General features: G+C 39.7%; 1 protein-coding gene across 1 annotated transcript; it reads left to right on the top strand.

Annotated features, from left to right (window-relative positions):
• The first annotated feature begins 10810 nt into the window (after nucleotides 1-10810).
• On the top strand, nucleotides 10811-19980 carry LOC107819715 (uncharacterized). Its single transcript, XM_075219444.1, has 2 exons — nucleotides 10811-11547; nucleotides 13913-19980. The coding sequence occupies exon 2, from the start codon at nucleotides 18612-18614 to the stop codon at nucleotides 19944-19946; it is 1335 nt and encodes a 444-aa protein (XP_075075545.1). The 5' UTR covers nucleotides 10811-11547; nucleotides 13913-18611; the 3' UTR covers nucleotides 19947-19980.
• The last annotated feature ends 705 nt before the right edge of the window (nucleotides 19981-20685 follow it).

Below are 20685 nucleotides of genomic sequence, written 5' to 3'. Positions count from 1 at the left end.
TCATAATTAATGTGTTCTATATGTGCAATTCACCTAGAGGAATAATCAAATGAAAATATCTCTAATTGCATGACAACAGTGTAACTTGGACGGTCATCACCTAACTTCCAATATGAACAAATTATCATCAATCAGCTTAAATACCAAACATTTCTTACCTGCATGGTATTATCTTCTAACATATTTCCTCCATCCTTTCTGAAGTTGAAGTCTTAACAATTTTTTAGAACTAAAACAGACCAGCTAGCACCATGAGTTCAAATGGTTGACTCCTCTTCACATATCTTTTGCCTAATGTAGCCGGTATTCTGCATAGGTACAAACAAATATTCTCAAGCACAATATATAGTTCATAATCAAGTGATCAATAGCAAAAGTCATGAATCGAAAAGAGTACTCCAAGTAGGAGACAAACTTCACATCAACAATTAAATTGCTTTTAAGTGTGTCATTTCATCTATATGATTCACTTAGTTCATGTTATTGTAATGGCACTAATAAGAATGGATCAACATCTTGCTGATAGAATACTGTACGTATGACTGAGTTTTACACTGTTTTTGTGGAGGTAGAACATCTTCTTCTAATCAGCAACTAGATTAACTGAAACACCAAGAATCAAAAAGAATAATTTATATAAAATTTTAGATATTACATACCTCTAGACTCTAAAGGGAAAGGTAGTTAAACTCAGTGGCGGATCCAAAATATGAGATACGGGTTTACGGAACCAGAAGCTTTTGTCTATACTTGTATATTTATTAAAAAATCCACTAAATATCTGTAGATATTTCATTGTGAACCCATTTATTATTGTATATTAACTTGAGGCTATTGTAGGAACCCATAAACTTCAAATTCTGAACCGCCGCTACTCAAAAAAGCCAGGAACTTCCCTTGGTTGAAGTCTTCATATCATCCCTTTTAGTCAACAAATTGTACTTTAAAGCTTTACCGTATACCTTGCCAATGTTCGTGTCATCATGTGTGTGATATTCCTATTGATGTAGATGTTTCCACTTTTGTTGATCCACAAATGTTAAAGGAAACACATCTACCCAGTTAAGATAACTAAAAGAGTTCTTTAGCATTTATTTTTAACTAGTTTTTGTGTGCGCTTAAGAATTTTTTAAAACTTCAAAAATAATGCCCAAACAATATAGTTGAGTTATTAAAAATAATATTAGAAGAAGCAAACGAGTCCCTTAAGCCAAAACATATTAGAATTTAGAAGGCATCATTTCAATATTTTGTGATATAAGCATCCTTGTTCTTCTATTGTCTAGTTTTGTGAGAATTAACCTTAGGATATAGAGCTGCAAGAGTGTTGACTAGAACAAGAGGCTCATACTCAACTCAATTTGACTGGATGTCCTTTCACTTGTAGGCTGTAGCATCATGCTAAGTATTTCTATCAGTAACTTGTTGAATTTTTCTTTTCAGCCATTTTTCCGTTGCCAGTATCCAAAACATCTTACAGGCTTCATTTGTAGCCTTGCCTATCAATACGCATAGGAGGTACAACTATTTGATCTTGTTTTCTTGTTGGCTTAAAAGTTAAATTGGGCAGTTCTCTACATTCAGACTGTTCAACCTTATCTCGTGCATATGAATATTTGACGCATTGATTTAAAAAGAACTTCAATAGATGAGTATCTAAGATGCGAAACTCCAATTAATTTTCAAATGAATATCTAAGAACTTTTGGTTTTGCTTAAGTATGCTGGGAGTGGTTTGAATACTTTATATGCTACAATAGGATTAATTACTTGTGTGTTGTTTCATTCATAGCGAAAGAAGCATTTATCTCCTAAATTATTATTAGCACCCAGCTATTTTATTTTATATTATCTTAGTAATTTAATAAATTCAATTTGAATACTTGAATTTGCGATAGTATGACAGAGAGATGTAAACGTTTTTGAAGGGCAGGGGAGTAAGTAAATGGACTACACAAGGAAAAAAAATGAAGTAACAGAAAATGAAAGCCGAAAAGCCAACTAATAGAAAGAAAAATAAATTTAATTTACCTGGACAGATAGTGTGATGATACACGCCAAATGAAATAATTCTTAAGTTTTTCATATCGAACAAAACTAAAAAGAAATTGAGACAGAAACACTATCTGATGTATTGACGGATTATTGTATGCAATGATTAGAATCCATGATTATTAAAAATATTGTGATAAAAATAATCTGTAGTACTTTCTGAATATCCAAATAAAATTACCTCTAGAACAAAGACAACAACAAACTGTCAAATCCATAATATATTATTTGTTCTTGCTATATGATTAGCCGAGAAAAAAAAAAGAATATTACAATTTCATGAATACACAAGTTTAGAAAAAATCTTATAACCTGATTTGATACTTGCAGAGTAGATTTGCATGTTGCTTTTATTGAGTTAAGGGACTACCGAAAATAGCCTCTCTGTCTCATACAAGATAGGGGTATGTCGATTGTTATAGAGTAGATTTATATGTTGCAAGAGATAAACAAATAAGCTTAATCAAAATTTCCAAAGTTCTTACAGGAAATGGTATTCTTCAGTCGATTTAAACTCTGCATATACAAGCAAATGCTTGCTCAAAATTTAATTTGTTATTAATGAGCTTCTTCAACGGATGAGTAACTGGTGATTTTCTTAAATGGTGATTTTCTTAATGTGTAACTGGTGATTTTCTTAAATGGTGAGATAATACATAAACGTAACTGAATTTTGTTATCCAATGCTTTACCTATTACAATATGAAAGGTTACACTTCTATTTATTATTTATTGGAAGATAAATTTACCATTTGGTACAAAAAGCATTATAGGGATGGTGTGTAGATAAGGGTAAAAATGTTACTCGGCTTTTGATGAATATTTTTATAATTTAACTTTACATTCCTACTTTTAGTATAGTATAATTAACATGTAGCAAGAGTATGTACAATTCTCTGGCATCATTGCGTTTTAACAAGAGGTTTCAATATTTTCTGGCCTAGTTGATATCCCTTTGTCACATAAGAGTTTATCGAACTTGAATGACTAGGAACTAGTGGTCGCCTTCAACAATCCTCCCTAAAGTATAAAGTTGATGCAGAAGATGAGCACTATTTGGTTTCTTGAAAAGTGAAGAAGATGAGTTAAAACTCTATTAAAAGTCTTGAAGCTCGCTTAAACTTGTGTTTGAAAATTCAAAGCTCCCGAAAGTAGAATTTATTTGGAGAAGGTGTTATTGAAACAATTTGGGTACATCTTAAGGAGTTTGAATTCTCAATTTTGGGACGTTTTACTGGAGATTTGAGGTGGTTTAAATTGAATTTGAGCTAAATATGAAGTAGATGATTGATATGAAAGAAGATAAAGTTAGGATCGAAATAACCATGTGTCATACTGAAGCTAGTAAAACAAACCTTGAATGACGATAAATCAGACAACAAAAGAAAAATATACCAAAAGAGACACAAATATTTAATATGGTTCGGTCAATTGACCTACATTCACAGGCGGGGATGAGCAATCGACTACATAAAAGTGAGTAGAAAATATCGAGAGAACAATTTCACAAATAGCCAAACACAAGTGACAGACTAACATTTGTCCCAAAATTCTCCCCCTAACAAGACTGTCATGAACAATCTGCATGCCAAGAATCTTCTTTGCTGGTCCCAAGTCTTTCATAGCAAAAGACATATTCAACTCTTGCTTCAACTTCTGAATTTTGCAAGCAATATGACCAACAACAAGCATGTCATCAACATAAAGCAATAAATTAATAAAATTATCATCAGAGAATTTTTGCACAAAAATATAATGGTATGAAGAAGTCTTCTTGAAGCTCTGTTGACTTATTAAAGAATCAAACTTCTTGTACCACTACCTGGGAGCTTGTTTCAAACCATACAAGTTCTTCTTCAACTTGCAAACATTATTCTATTTTTTCTTTTGTAACGACTCGGCCGGTCGTTTTGAATATTGTAGCCCTATTCCCTCATTTATTTCTTATTTTATGTTAGTTTGTTGTTATGTGACTGGTCGGGGTGGTTGGTTTGGTTCTGAGGATATTTTGGGATGAATTGGGACACTTAGCCCAAGGCTGAAAGCTTAGGTTGAAAGAGTTCACCGGATGTTGACTTATGCGTAAATGATCTCGGAATGGAGTTTTGATGGTTCTGATAGCTCCGTATGATAATTTTAGACTTAGGAGTGTGTCCGGATTTTGATTTGAAGGTCCGTAGGTGATTTTGACTTGAATTGACAAAAGTTGAAAAAGTTGAAGTTTGGAGAGTTGAGAAGTTTGACCGAGAGTTGACGTTGTTGTTACCGAACTCGGATTTTGATTCCGTAAGTTGGAATAGGTCCGATGTATCATTTATGACTTGTGTGCACAATTTGAGGTCAATCGGAGTTGGTTTGATAGGTTTTGGCATCGATTATAGAAGTTGGAAATTCATTAGTTTCATTAGGCTTGAATTGGGGTGTGATTCATATTTTTGACGTTGTTTGATGTGATTTGAGGCTTCGACTAAGTTCGTATCGTGTTTTAGGACTTGTTGGTAGGTTTGGATGGGGTCTTGTGGGCCTCGAGTGAGTAGATTGAAAACGGATTGAAATTTGGATTTAAAGGATCGCTGAAGCTACTGTTATTTTGGTATCATCGCACCTGCGGTGGGTTTGTCCGCAGGTGCAAGGGAGTCGCCGCAGAAGCGAAGGGGGGTCTGGTCAATAGGGACCGCAGGTGCGATACGTTATCCGCACAAGCGAACGCGCAGGTGCGGTAAGGACATCACAAGAGTGGATATTTGTGGGCTGGAGGAGGATCGCAGGTGCGGTCAATGTGCAGAAGCGTAAGCACATATGCGCTTTGTTGTCCGCAAAAGCGGATTCTCAGTGGTTTAGCCAAAGCCACACCTGCGATTGAAATTCCGAAGGTGCGGAGCCGCAGATTTGGCTGAGGGCTCGTAGGTGCGTGATCGCTGGGTAGAAAAGGGCGAGTTCGAGGATTTAATTTCATTCTTCATCTTTTGACTTAGAGAGCTCGGTTTGTGGAGATTTTTAGAGAGATTTTCAAGGAAATTTGTAAAACTTCATAGATCAAATTTTGGGGATTTAAAAGGCGATTTGAGGTCGGATTTGAATAATTTTAGTATGGTTGGACTTCTTATCGAATGGGTGTTCGAATTTTGTAAGTTTGGTCGGGTTTCGAGATGCGAGCCCGGGGTTGGTTCTTTTAGTTCTGAGGGTATGAATCCCTAAAATACGTGTTATGTGGTTGGTATTAAGGTGATGCACATGCTAGGTGGCGGGCGTGTGATCGTGCACCGTGGTAATTGTGGCTCGATTATTTTCGTGGTTCCATGTAGTAGTCAAACCTTATTGTTATCCATGTAATCCCTACGTGTTAGAGTAATTGAGCTGCAATCCATGTTAGAAATTATGTTTAGGCTATATGTGTATTCTGTTAGGACCCGCTGAGGTTATTTCTGCTGTTGAATTATTTGCTTAAACTGTTATGTTATACTCAGTCATATTCACCATTTGCATATCATATCTCAGTCTTTATTGTCATTTATTGTTACATCATATTATCATTGTTTGGGTTGATTGGCATGAGATTTGTAAGCTCGAGAGACTGGAAAGATTGATGACTGAATTGGGGCCTAAGGGACGGATTGTAAGTGATATTGATTGGATCAAGCTGCACGCCGTAGCAGGTTTGATTGATTCATGATGAGATCGGGCGGTGCATCGTAACGGGTATTATTAATTCATGATGGGATTAGGCTACACGCCGCAGTAGGTTTTATTAGCGCTTGGGTAGGATCTGCCCCTCCGGGGTCTGACATACCAGTAGTGAGTGCAGGTACCGTACAGTGTTGAGTGATTGAGTGTGATAAGTGAGAGTTGTGACAATCAAATTGAGTACTCTGTGAGTACATGAGTTTATCACTGTGATGCATTACATGTGACATGCATATTTGACATGTAGATATAGAGATGTAACATTCCTCACATCAGTCATACTTGGCATATTTTATTTGTGTTGAGCTTAAACTGTTAAACTTGCAAGCATGTTTACATTTTTGTACTGTGTACAAACTGATTATGAGATTTCTCTGAGTTATTACTGTCATTTTGCAGTCATATTTGTACTGTTATTATCTGGATTTGGATTGTACCTTTCTGAGATCGTCCCAGGATTAGTCTTGTTATTAATTGAGTACACTGAATCAATTGTACTCATACTACACTTTGCACTTCGTGTGCTGATCCAGGTACATCTGGACCCTGTGGTTGCTAGACTTGGAGCATTATCTGCTTGGAGACTTTTGAGGTAGTTGCTTAACGTCCACAGACCTCGACTCTCCTTCTTTTCAGTTTATTTAGCACTATTCTATCTTTCTAGATAGTTATATTAAAGGTTTTGACTGTATAGACATTTAGTAGCTCATGTACTCGTGACACCTGGATTTTGAAAATTTTGTATTTGAGACGCAGTTATCCTTATCGATTATTATGAGATTTTCACTGTTAAACTTACTTCATCGTGTTTTTAATTTGAAATGCATGGTTATTTGTGATTGTCGGCTTGCCTAGTACTGTGATAGGCGCCATCACGGCATGTTGAGATTTAGGTCGTGATACCTTGATTTCAAAATCTTTATATATAAATGAAGTGGAGGCTCGCTTTCGGTGTTTTATGTGATAGGAATGTGCCGCTAAGACTTAAGGGTAAGTTTTATCGAGCGGTAGTTCGACCGGCTATGCTGTATGGGGTTGAGTGTTGGCCAGTCAAGAACTCCCACGTGCAGAAGATGAGAGTAGCAAGGATGAGGATGTTGAGATGGATGTGTGGGTGTACCAAGAGATATAGGATTAAGAATGAAGCTATCCGAGACAGAGTGAGAGTAACCTCCGCGGAGGACAAGATGCGGGAATCGAGGCCGAGATGGTTCGGACATATTAAGAGAAGGAGCATTGATGCTCCTGTCAGGAGGTGTGAGAGGTTGGCTATGGAGATTTTGAGAAGAGGTCGAGGTAGGCCTAAGAAATACTGGGGAGAGGTGATTAGGCAGGACATGGCGCTGCTTCAGCTTACTGAGGACATGATCATTGATAAGAGGGGTGGAGGTCGACGATTAAGGTAGAAGGTTAGTAGGTAGTTTATAATTGTTCACCGATAGTATTAGTAGCATGCATGTCCCTTCATAATCTTAGATTTTTATTACGTTGTGTGGTTTTGTTCGCCTCAGGTATTGTATTCCCTATTGCTATTATTTGGTACTACTTATCCTTTATATCTTCCTTTTCTTTTCTCTTCCATCTTCCTTCCTTCTTTGCTTTGCTCTTCTTTTTCCTGCCCTTCCTGAGCCGAGGGTCTATTGGAAACAGCCTCTCTACCTGTATTAGGTAGGGTAAGGTCTGCATACAGACTACTCTCCCCAGAACCCACCTGCTGGGATCAAACTGGGTTTGTTGTTGTTGTTGTTGTAACTCACCATGGAGAAAAGCAACTTTAACATCCATTTGCTCAATCTCCAAATCTAGACTTACAGCTGAGCATAGAACCACATGAATGAATGACATCTTCACAACTGAAGAGAATATCTCATTAAAATCAACTCCCTTTTTCTAATTAAAGCCCTTAATAACTAATCTAACCTTGTACTGTGGAATTGGGCTGCCATCGTCATGTTTCACCCTGAAACCCAACCTATTTTTCAAAGCATTTCTATCTTTAGTTAGCTTAACTAAATCAAAGGTATGATTATTATATAAAGATTTCATCTAATCTTCCATAGCATCAAACCCACTTTTCTTTTTCTTTACTGCCCGTGGCCTCTTCAAAACTGTTAGGTTCTCCCCCATCAGTCAAGAGTACATACTCAGTAGGAGGATAACAAGATGAAGGTATTTTCTCTCTAGTAGATCTTCTGAGAGAACTCTCTGGAGAGGCAATAGTAGTTGGTTATTGGACAACCACATCACCTTGCACTGGAGCATCAACAATATCATGCTGGTCATTTTGAACATGATCACCACCTTCATTATCAACTTGATTATCATCAGTTTGAAGATTTTCTTCAGGTGAAATAGTCAGAGCTCTCAGTGCTCTGAATCAACCTTCTTAGCCTTGTCAAAATCTTTAATTGTCTGGTTTTCAAAGAACACAACATCATGGCTTCTAACAAGTTTTTCTCAACTGGATCATAGAAACGACAACCAAATTCATCTTGATCATAATCAATAAAGATACATTGCCTAGTTTTACCATCCAGCTTTGACCTCTTATCCTTAGGAATGTGCACAATACCAAAGCAAAATCTGTCAGGTAAATTACCATCCAAAGCAACAGCGGGAGACAAACTGATAACATAAGCAGCAATATTAAGTGCTTATGCCTAAAAGGAGTCTGGCAACTTAACATCTGAAAGCAAACATATAACCCTCTCAACTAAAGTTTTGTTCATCCTCTCTGCTAAACTATTTAACTGAGTCTTTGGAGGAGTTTTCTGATGCCGAATACCCTATAATCAGCAATAATTATCAAAAGGACCAATATAATCACCACTATTATTTGAGCGGATATATTTGTAATGACCCGACAAGTCATTTCGATATTTGTAGCCCCATTCCCCCATTTACTGATCCTTTTGTGGTCTATAGTTCTTATATGACTTATAGGGTTAGTTGGTTTGGGTCCGGAGGTATTTAAAAATGAATTGAGATACTTAGTCTCATAATTGAAAGCTTAAGTTGAAAAAGTTGGCCGAGTGTTGACTTATATGTAAATGACCTCGGATTTGAATTTTGATGGCTCTGTTAGCTTTGTTTGGTGATTTTGGACTTAGGAGCGTGTCCGGATTGTAATTTTAAGGTCCATAGTAGAATTAGGCTTGAAATGACGAAAATGGGAATTTTCGAAAGATTGACCGGGGGTGAACATTTTGATATCGGGGTCGGATTAGATTTCTAAAAGTTGGAGTAGGTTCGTAGTATCATTTTTGACTTGTGTGCAAAATTTGAGGTCAATCAGACGTGATTTGATAGGTTTCGACGTCGTTTGTAGAATTTGGAAATTTCAAAGTTCATTAGGCTTGAATTGGGGTGTGATTCGTGTTTTGATGTTATTTGAAGTGTTTTGAAGGCCCAACTAAGTTCATATGAGGTTTTAAGACTTGTTGGTATGTTTTGTTGATGTCTCGGGGGCCTCGGGTTGATTTCGGATAATTTTCGGAACGAGGTTTGAAGAGTTGCTGAAGATTTGCAACAGCTGGTATAATTGCACCTGCAGAGTGGGAACCGCAGATGCGAGCAAAAAGACAAGGGTTCGCGATTTTCTTCATTTTCAAACATTTTGAGCTTGGTCTAAGGCGATTGCGGAGAGGGTTTTCGAAGGGATTCTTGAGGTAAGTCCCTTGTGCTCGTTTTTTATCAATATTCTTGAATCATCATTGATTTTCCCACCTAGTTTGTGTATTTTTTAGGTGTAATTTAGGGGTTTGAGGGTAGGAATTTGGAGAGTTAATTTGGGGGATTTGGATGACGATTAGGTATTGGGTTTTGATAAAAATTGTATGGTTAGACTCGTGGTTGGATGGGCTTTCGAATTTTATGATTTTTGTCGGATTTTGAGACGTGGGCTCGGGGGCCGGCTTGGAGCCAATTTCGGATTTTTGAGTTATAGCTTCGTAATTTCTTGTAGAATTGATTCCTTTAGCCCGTATTGATTGTATTGTACTACTTGTGGCTAGATTTGGGATGTAGGCTGATTTGAGAGGTAGAGGTGTGTTGGAGTAGAGCTTTGCTCAGATTGAGGTAAGTAACACTTCTAAACTTGGTTTTGAGGATTCAAAACACCGAATTATATGTTATGTGATTGGTATTGAGGTGATGCACATGCCAAGTGACGGGCGTGGGGGCGTGCACCGTGAGAATTGTGACCTGGCATGTTCCATGGCATTGTATAGTGGTTCTATCTTATTGATACCTGTGTTTTCATCATGTGACAAAGTAATTGAGCTATCAATCATGCTAGCGATCATGTTTAGGTTGTATGTTGGTACTATTAGGACCCGTAGTAGGTCATTTGTTTCTGTTGTCTTACTGTTTCGTTGATATTTCATACCCAGTCATACTCATTCATTTCATATCATTTCTTAGTCTATGTTGTTATTTATTAATACAACATATCATTGTTTTCGGGCTAGTTTCATGACATTGTGAACCCGTGAGTGAGACTGGAGAGATCGATGACTTAGTGAGGCCAAGAGCCTGATTATAAGTGACATTTATGGGTTCGGGCTACATGCCACAATGGTTATACTAATTTATGATAGCGCTTGGGCTGAAGGAGCCCCTCCGGAGTCTGCACACACCCCCAGTGAGTGCGGTTGGTATTATTGAGGGATGGATCTTTCCTGGACATGGATCTTGTCCAAAGTGTAGACGTGTGATTTTTGACCCTCCCCAAGATTTTTTTTATATTTTAGCGTAGAATATTTAGTTTAGGTCTAATATAGCTATTTCAGCTAATTTTGACTCTTTTACTTTATTTCGTCACAAAATAAAAAAAAATTACAAAAAAAAAAAGATAAATAAATTTTAGTTTATGTATTTTTCCTAAATTTTTAAATATATATATATATATATATATATATATATATATATATATATATATAATAGCTTCATTAATATTTTGTAGTCACATTAATCTTGAAAAAAAAATCCAAAAATAGTTTTGTTTTTAATTGTCAGTCTCATTTTAATAGCTATTTTGCTTACGTAGGATTAATTAAATAAGGTCGTGTTTTTTATTCTCGATTGCGGGGAAAGAATAACATTTGAGTTCAAACGACCCATTTTTAGGCCCAAAATTCGGACCTAGCCTAATACCCTACCTATAAAACCTACACTACCCAACCACTTTTCTACCTACCCTCACCACTTTCTACCTACCCCAAACCACTCCCCCCGTGATCTTGCGCAGACACTACACACGACATTTTGATTTTCCTATAAAGACTTATACACACAAGACACTGAGGGGCACTTGAACTTACACATCTGGACACGGGAAGACACATTTTGAAAAGAAGAACGGGTGTCATCTTCCTCACAAGAGAGAAAACAACCCCAAAGAAAAAACCTCTCTTCTTCTCCAAAGCTAACATCCAACCTTCCCCGTCAACCAGGCAGCGACGCAAAATAGTCCACCAGCGAACCAAACAGCCCTTACGACCACCACCAGCTTCGTCGCCCAATTCGTCGTCACACAGCCTCCAGCCTCACGTCCAAATGACCCCTCCAGTCGCCGGAAAAACCAGTACGATGCCTCCCTCACGTTCAAACAATCATAGCTGCTTCGTCATCCATCGAACACCAAACACAACTGCTTCCTTCTTCAGCCCATCGCACAGCCTCGCAAACACCATTTCCGTCCAGTTTCATCGTCAAACGACCACCCCTGGAAACTCAGCTGCTATCTCGTCGTTCTTCAGGTTCAATCCGTCGAGGTCGTCGTTTGTCGTTCTGAGTTCGTCGAGGTTAAAAGGTCTGTTCTTCACTCTGTTTCTTCTTATATTTTCAGATTTCATAATTAATTTGGTGTTCGAATGGAACATTGAAGTGGCAGTGATGTAAGAAATGGTCAAAGGGAAATAGGATGAACTACTGCTTATTTGTTCATCATTTGGATGATTTTGGCGCTACTAATAGGAGTATCTTATTTGTCGATGTTTATGACTATTATGGGGTTTCCTATACTCTATAATTGCAAGGTTATTTGAATATTTCAATTGACGTGCTGTCATCGTAATAGTCCAAATTAAATTTGATGTGATTTTTTTTTCTTCTATTTATTTGCCTATATATGAACTTTTCAGATGGTGACATAAATAAACCCCTACTCATACTAAAATATAAAGTAAGGATAAGGCCATTAGAAATAAACCATTTATATGTCACTTGACAAGTTGATAAATTACGTGGTCCTAGTCTTCTAAATATGACATGATTACCAAAAAATATAAAATAAATATAGTTGAATAAATTAATTAATACCTTGATCTTGTTCTTTTCTTTAGTTTTCTGTTGTTTCGTTTTGATTACTTATAATTGCATAGAATTTTGAACTAAAACAAAAACATCCCAAAGTTGCTATTTTTATGACATTAGTATTTCCTGATGTAGTCAATATATATTAGCATGTCTCTACCCTAGAGATGAGCCTCGCCAAATAAAAATGCATGGGTTGCGGGGCCCTCATAAGTGTATATATTAAAAATACTTAGACTTCGGGATGGGCCATTTAGCTAATTGCACGGCCTTCCCCAAAATAATAACGCGTTAGACTATTTAGGCGCGTATTTTAATAACATTACCTCCTTAAACTCGGGTGCACATTTATGTGACCCAAATCCAAATCTCAACGGAGTCGGAATGTGTCAAAAACTACTGATATATTTATGTGACGCAGTTCGAGATGGATTTTCACGACGTTGCAATTCTCTTTAATAATAATAATAATAAAAGCGGTTAAAAGTTAAAATTTGCACATAAGTTCATCATGTAAAAATCAGATAATTAAGCTGGATATGACAGTTGAGTGACCGTGCTAGAACCACGGAACTCGGGAATGCCTAACACCTTCTCCCGGGTTAACAGAATTCCTTACTCGGATTTCTGGTTCGCGGACTGTTAAACAGAGTCATTCTTTTCCTCGATTCGGGATTAAAATCGGTGACTTGGGACACCATAAATCTCCCAAGTGGCGACTCTGATTCTTTAATAATAATCCCGTTTCGATTGTCCTTTAATTGGAAAAACTCCTCTACGCCTTTGCGGGCGCGGGTAAAAAGGAGGTGTGACAGCTCTGGCGACTCCGCTGGGGACTACTGGGCACTGCTCAGAACCACTAGTTCAGGGTTAGAGTTCGAGCTTAGAATAATTGTTATTATTTGGCTTTATTTATTATCTGATTTTATTACATGTTTTGGATTAAATGTGCTAATTAATCGCCTTTACCGCCTTGATATTATGTGAACTGTATATAAACTGTGCCGAAACCCTTCTCTTCTTACCTCCGGGGAGAAGCTCGCTGGTCGAGACTCCCTATTCTATTAGTGTCAATACCTGAAATAAGAAAGAGGCTAGGATAAGTTACAAAGTCGGATGACCCCGCGGGTCCCCGGTACGTAGCCCCCTCCTCGACTCGAGTTGTCCACTCGGGTAAGCCAGGTCTAGAACAAAGCCCAGTTTGAAACTTAGTAAAACATGACTTCATGCCTGATCCCTAGTAGGAAAATTCTTATTTGCATCACGTCGCATCTGACTTAGGGGACTCAACACAGGGGTTGGGTCCGTCTAGGACTAGCAACCTGAAATGTAAAGACCATCCTGCTGCATCCTGTTTGTTTTATGCATTTATTTGCTTTAGACTTGCACGCTGACCGGCTTTGGAAAATCAGAAATATTGAAATTGTGAAAAAATTGAAAATTGTGAAAAAGGGGACGAAGTAACAGTGTAGAGAATTAATTGCCTATTTAAAAAAAACAATAGTTTGTATTACCATGAAAAAAAAAAAGTTTTGTTTTAAAATGATTTTTTTTATTTTGTTTATTTATCTACAAAAATGCCAAAAAATAAATAATAAGGAGTCAGGCGATGCCATGTTTGCAAAAATAGCCGAACATTCCCTAAAGGGGCGCCGGAAGGCTGACTTTGCATAAGCAGCCACCTTTGTTTTTTTTCGGCTGGTTAAATCTCTACAACCTTAAAATCTTCATGCCTGAAGAGTCAAAAGGCCGTATTTTAAAGAATCAATTTTCCTTTTACTCAAAATTAGGAAAAATAGAAAAATTAGTTTTTAAGTCAAATAAAGATTTTGCTTTGTCTAAATCCCTTAATAAATGTGCAGAATGAGCACGAGTAGGAATTCATCTGAGGCCATTGTAAATGATATCCCTTTAGGCTTACGCATGTGGTGGAACGACTTAGAAGAATCAAGGCGAGATACAGTCAAGATGTACTTAGGAAAATTAGTTGGGCTACTGGACATTGTTCCGAGAGGGGACATTATAAGGGAGTTAATCTCATTCTAGGACCCAACACACAATGTATTTCATTTCTCAGACTTTGAGCTCACACCAACACTGGAAGAACTGGCAGGATACATCGGGAGTCCCAAAGTCCCTATGAGAGAGCAGTATCTTATTGCACCAAGGACCGTGACCATACACAAATTTTTAGACACCGTGAAGATCCGCAGAGTTATACACAACCCAGAATTATCTAAAGGTTTTTGTAGTTTTGCATTCTTGTACGACAGATACGGTCATTTTGGAGGGTTCAACAATCCCGAGGGAAAGATTTGCAGCGGGGAAAACCAACTGAAATGGGGAGGATATAGGTGTATTGCTTTCATGGTAGCCTTTCTGGGCCTTCTGATATTCCCTAGAAAAGACGCAAAAATTAACATACAAGTCACGGGGGTCGTCAGCACTTTGCTCAAGCAAAACAACAGCACTCTGGCGCCAATGATTATAGCAAACATCTTCCGCGCTCTCACTGTTTGCAAAATCGGAGGAGGTTTCTTTGAGGGTTGCAATGTACTACTGCAAATGTGGATGATAGAACACCTATGTCATCGCCCACAGTTCCTGAAATATGAGTCGTCACAAAAGACTTGTATAGAAGAGTTTTCCACAAGGGTCAATGGGTTTAGCCTGCTAGAAGGGGTCGCCGAGTGGGTCACTTTGTTGCGTTCAGTCTCAGCAAACCAGATAGAATGGGCATTTGGGTGGCTACCCATAGATGAAATCATACACATGTCAGCCACCGAATCTCATTTGTTGTTGATGGGCCTCCAAAGTATCCAGCCTTATGCACCATACAGAGTGTTGAGACAGTTAGGGCGATACAAATAGTCCCAAAGGAAGAGGATCTCAGTGGCCAGGTAATCGAAATCGGGCTTGGTGGGCAGTTCCCTGAAGCAGTCGTTTGGAGAATCTGGAATGAATGTCAAACCCTGAAAGTAGATACTCGTGTACAAGACCGGGCCAAAGGCGAAGTATCGCCAAAATACCTCACATGGTACAGAAGAGAGCTTGAGCACCAGAGACCAGCTAAGAGAGCTCACGTCCAAGACTTTGTAGAATCATCGCGAGCACAATGGGGTTGGCTAGCAAAAGAGAAGGAATATCGGGTTGAGATTGGCAAGTTAAAACAGCAAATTGAGGGGCTAAAATACCAAAGCAGCTTGCAAATTGATGCTGATACAGGAGATAAAAGCAAGTTGATTCAAGAGAACAAGGCCCTGAGAGTTTGAATCCGCCAAAACAGAAAAATGCCGGCGACCAACAGAAAATTCGGTCCAGTGAAAGGTTGATAGCAGAGTTGAGGAGTCAGGTCAACAAAAGCCGAGAGGATTTGGAGAGACCCGAGGCTTGTATGGCAAGAATGTGGGTCAGGTGGGCAAAAGTTACAGCAGCGCGAAGAGAGCACCTATGGCAAGTAAAAAGGGACTACGAAATGAGTGTCGCAACATTGAGAGAAATAAACTCCATTCTCAATAATCGAGTCCTTAAACAAACCCGGGATGCTAGAATAGACAGAGAACGCTGCTATGAGTCAATAGCCCAGATGGAAGAACAAATGGAGATGTTCCAAGATCAGCTCATTGACAATACTCGAATATTGGGACTAAAGAATCAACAGATAGAATAGCTGTGCATAAAGAGGGATAGAATCAGGGGTAGGATCAATGAGATAGGGCGCTATATCACCACAAAGTGCCTAACATGTGAAGAGATGCCCCGTGATATTCTTTATGCCTCAGTCATGGGTTATGTCCACCAGATCATGGAGGAACTAAAAATCTTGCAAAGAGGACTGGCACCAAAGCCCGCGGAAAGGCCGAACGATGCCTCGCGGGCACCAAAATTCAAAGCTTTAATGTATCCCTAGCTCAATCCTGCACTTGTTTGAGTCTGTTATCTACCTTTGTGTTATCTTCAAACGTTCTTAAAAGGAAAAAGTATGGAGTTTGTATTTTTTTTTATGATGGCTTGTAATAGCATATTTGAATAATAAAAGTTAAATTTGAGTCTTTATTTTTATGGCACGAACTACGCTTGGTCTGATTCGTGCGGGGTCACGATACGTAGGCAATCTCTATAGGATTCGACCGTAGTTATGAAAAAAATAAAAAAATAAATATATAATATGTATCTGTCAGAACAAAATAAGCCGGGATGATGCATGCGGTCAGAGCAAAAGCATGTTAGAAATGATTAACTGCCTAAGAGCATTGCATCCCCCCCAACGTGCAATTACAATATCTGTTAAGACTCTAACACTGACAAGTTTGTTGTTTTTCCAATCAAAATTAAAAGTTGTTAGAGCGTACTGGCACCGTACCATTATCAAACAAGGTCGAAAGGTCCTATACCAGAAAGCATGACTGGATCAGACAATAGTGTTGAGTCGGAAAAAACGGCAAATCAGATGCTGAAGGAAGCCATGGAAAAAATGGAAAAAATGAGGCTGGGAATGAATGAAATGCATATAGCCTTGGCTAGAGCCCAAAAAGGGCAGGAACTACCTATTACTCCTACTCTCCAACCAGGACACACGTCAGAATATCCCTCTCCCGGTCCTTCAACAAGTTTCCCAAGCCATCACTACTATCAGGGAAGAGAGGCTTATGATCCCCAAGCTCCACTACCCACTCAAAACCCTCCTCCACCAAATGTTCCCGTCTTTGTGGCACCTCCCCTAGCCCCATTGCACAGATCATCCAGTGAGCCGCCGTTTCAGGCTCACGACACACAATATTACTCCCCTGAACTCACATTCAAAGCACCCGAGCCACATACCTATAATCCCCACTTTGAGGTCCCGGCAGAGATTGAAAAGCCGGCTAAGAGCCCAGAGCAGGACGAGGTAATGCGGAAATTTAAAAGCCTGGAGCAGTCCTTCAGGAACATACACGGGTTAGGCAACCAGGTCAGCGTGGCTTACAAGGATCTATGCCCTTTCCCTGACGTTCAATTACCAGCAGGGTTCAAGATGCCCAAGTTCGATTTATACGAAGGGCATGGCGATCCTATGGCACATCTACGGGGTTTTTGTAGCAAAATGAGGGGAGCAGGGGGCAAAGATGAGCTATTGATAGCTTACTTTGGCCAGAGTTTGAGCGGGTCGGCATTAGAGTGGTATACAAGACAAGATCCGAGCAGGTGGTACACTTGGGATGACTTGGCACAGGCTTTCGCAGGACACTTCCAATACAACCTTGAGATAGTCCCAGACCGTCTCACATTGCTAAAGCTTGAGAAAAAATCCGGAGAAAGATTCAGGGAATTTGGGTTCCGATGGAGAGAACAGGCAGTCGGAGTTGATCCTCCAATGAGAGAAGGAGAAATGGTAGATTACTTTCTACAAACTCTAGAGCCGACTTACTTCGGTCACTTGGTGACGTCAGTTGGCAAATCCTTCAATGAAGTGGTGAAAATGGGAAGTATGATAGAAGAGGGACTTAAGTCCAATAAGATCCTGAGTTACTCGGCAATTAAGGCAACAACTCAGGCCATTCAGAGCGGCACGGGAGGTGCGCTTGGAAAGAAAAGAAGAGAGGAGGTCACAACAGTAGAGGCGGGCAATTGGTCCAGATCTAAAGGCCCTTCCCCTCATTACCAACCCAAACCCCATCGTCTAAACTACCCACACAATCCATACAACTCTCCACAACTCTACTACCCACCATAAGAACAACATTTTTGCATACATCACGCCCAAACTTATACCCAGCCTCCGGCTCGTCCGCAATGGCGTGTACCGACTCACCAACATACATATCTACCTCCACAAAGCACATATCCACCACCGAGGGCCTACAGGAATCCTTCAGGGCCAAACTTCCGCGGAAATCAGGCTTTCAGAAACGAAAGGATGCAGAAGCCAAGAACATTCACTCCGTTGGGAGAAACCTATACTACTCTGTTTCACAAGTTAAAGCAGATAGGCCTACTAAGTCCTGTTGAAACCAAATTGCCAAATCCCCTTCCCAGAAATCTGGACCATTCAGTGAGCTGCGAATATTGTTCGGGTGCTTCGGGGCACGATACTGAGAAATGTTGGAAGTTAAAGACTGACATACAAGAACTTATTGACACAAATAGGATCGAGGTTCAGGCACCAGGGGCCCCCAACATCAATGAAAATCCATTACCGGTGCACCATGAAGCCCACATGATTGAATTAGTGCACGAGGGAGGGAAACCAAAAACACCCTCACAAACGGTAATGATGATTCGCGCCAGTACTAATGAAGAGTCAACCAGTGGAAAGGCAGTGGTATAGTCGGGAAAGGTATATGACAAGCCCTTTGTGATAGCAGGGAAAGGGCCATCTATTACTGTGAAGAGGCCAGAGTCAGTCAGAACAGTGTTGCAGGGAGTAGCAAACAAACCCAGGTTGGTAGTAAAAGGGGTCCATGTGGGACCAGTTGTTATCAAGCCGGTCATACAGTTGCCGATAACAGGTGAGAAGGCTGTGCCGTGAAGCTATAGTCAAGTGACGGTGACGCATAAGGGGAAGGAGGTTGTAGAAGACGTATGCGAGGCACAAGGGTTAACTCGATCGGGAAGGTGTTTGCTCCCGCAGAGTTGAGAAGGGTCAATCCTGAAACAATAAAGAAACCTGTAATAGAGGAAGAAGCAAAGGAATTTTTGAAGAAGATGAAGGCGCAAGACTACTCAATTATAGAGCAATTGAGAAAGACCCCAACCCAGATTTCGCTGCTATCCTTGTTAATCCATTCAAAAGATCACTGTCAGGCCTTAATGAAGATTCTGAATGAGGCCTATGTCCCGGGCAAACTCTCAGTGAACCATTTGGAGAAGGTAGCGCACAAGATCTTTGAAGGAAACCGAGTGACATTCTCTGACGATGAGTTACCGGTAGAGGGTACTGAACACAACAAAGCCCTCTATCTGACGGTAAAATGCGAAGAATCGGTGGTCACTCAAGCATTAATTGATAACGGGTCAAATGTCAATATCTGTCCTTTGGCCACTCTCAACAAGCTAAAGGTTGCTGATGACAGGATCCACCAAAACAGTGTCTGTGTCCGAGGTTTTGATGGGGGCGGCATTAACACAGTAGGTGATATCGTACTGGAACTAACCATTGGTCCAGTCGAGTTCACCATGGAATTTCAAGTAATAGATGTGGCAGTGTCGTACAATCTTTTGTTGGGGCGACCATGGATCCATGCAGCTAAGGCAGTACCTTCTACACTGCATCAAGTGGTCAAATTTGAATGGGATAGACAAGAGATTGTGATACACGGGGATGATGGCACACATGCCATCAGTGATGCTATTGTGCCCTTCATAGAAACAGATGATGATAAGGGCCCGTGGGTTTATCAGGTTTTTGATGCAGTCTCGGTAGACAAAATTCCTGAGGGTGAGGGCCTTCCACTTCCCAGAATCACAACTACAGCCTTCATGATAGTAGCAGAAATGTTGAATAATGGGTTTGTACTAGGGAAAGGTCTGGGGGTTGATTTGCAGGGAATGATTCAGCCAGTTTCTTTGCCCAAGAACCTGGAAACTTTTGGGTTAGGATTCAAGCCTACCGCAGCGGATGTGAAGCGAGCCCGCAAATTGAAGAAAAGAGTTTGGGTCCTTCCTAAACCAGTCCCACGCCTGTCCAAATCTTTTGTCAAAGCAGGATGCAGAAAGTTGCCAGCCCCGGAAGTTCTTGGGCCTCTGATGGGGCCAAACGGAGATTTGAATGAAAGCTTCGGAAGAGTGTTTGCCGACGTCAACATGATAGAAGCTGGAGAGGGTTCCAGTAAGGCAGACATACAGTTTGTGGGCCCCAAGGTCAATGTCAACAATTGGATGGCCACTCCTCTTCCTACTTGGAGGGAGTCTTGGTAGTTGATTCTGATTTTCCTTTTCTGTTTTCTGGATTATTCCAATCCAGATTTCTTTTTATTATATCAAATACAGTGTGAAACCTTGTTATTCCATAAATAAAACGAAAAGTTTCTTCTTTATTATTTTCTATTATTTTAATTTTGTTTCTTTCGTTTCTTTTTCTGAACAGTTCTTTTCATACTGGTTCTAATGACATGGCATGCACAACGGATCTTCAACCTAGTCTAAAAGATCAATCTGATTCCGAATTAACCATGCAAGAGGTCGATTATGATAATGAATCGGAATACGATGAGGATGAAGCATTCGAGGAGATAAACAGGGAGTTGAGCCAGTTTGAAGAAAAATACAAACCCAACTTAAATGATACAGAAGCCATCAATTTAAGGGATGCCGGCGATATCAGAGAAACTAAAATAAGCATCCACATTGCACCAAATATCAGGGAGGAACTGATCAAAACACTTATTGAGTTTAAAGATGTTTTTGCATGGTCATATGATGACATGCCGGGGTTAAGCACAGATTTAGTGGTTCATAAATTGCCCACTGACCCGGCATGCCCTCCCGTCAAGCAAAAATTGAGGAAGTTCAAAACGGATATGAGTGTGAAGATTAAAGAAGAAGTAACCAAGCAGTTGCAAGCAAAGGTTATTCGTGTCACTCGATATCCTGATTGGTTGGCTAATGTGGTGCCGGTACCAAAGAAAGATGGAAAGATCAGGGTGTGTGTCGATTA

Source organism: Nicotiana tabacum, chromosome 8 (assembly GCF_000715075.1).
Source record: "Nicotiana tabacum cultivar K326 chromosome 8, ASM71507v2, whole genome shotgun sequence".
NCBI classification, from domain to species: domain Eukaryota; kingdom Viridiplantae; phylum Streptophyta; class Magnoliopsida; order Solanales; family Solanaceae; genus Nicotiana; species Nicotiana tabacum.
Note: the sequence above shows the minus strand (reverse complement) of the source record. Positions and strands in the feature narration are given on the sequence as shown.

What these genes read in the sequence shown, in the direction of transcription:
- LOC107819715 (XM_075219444.1), top strand. Translation starts at nt 18,612, where the DNA reads ATGCGAGGCACAAGGGTTAACTCGATCGGGAAGGTGTTTGCTCCCGCA.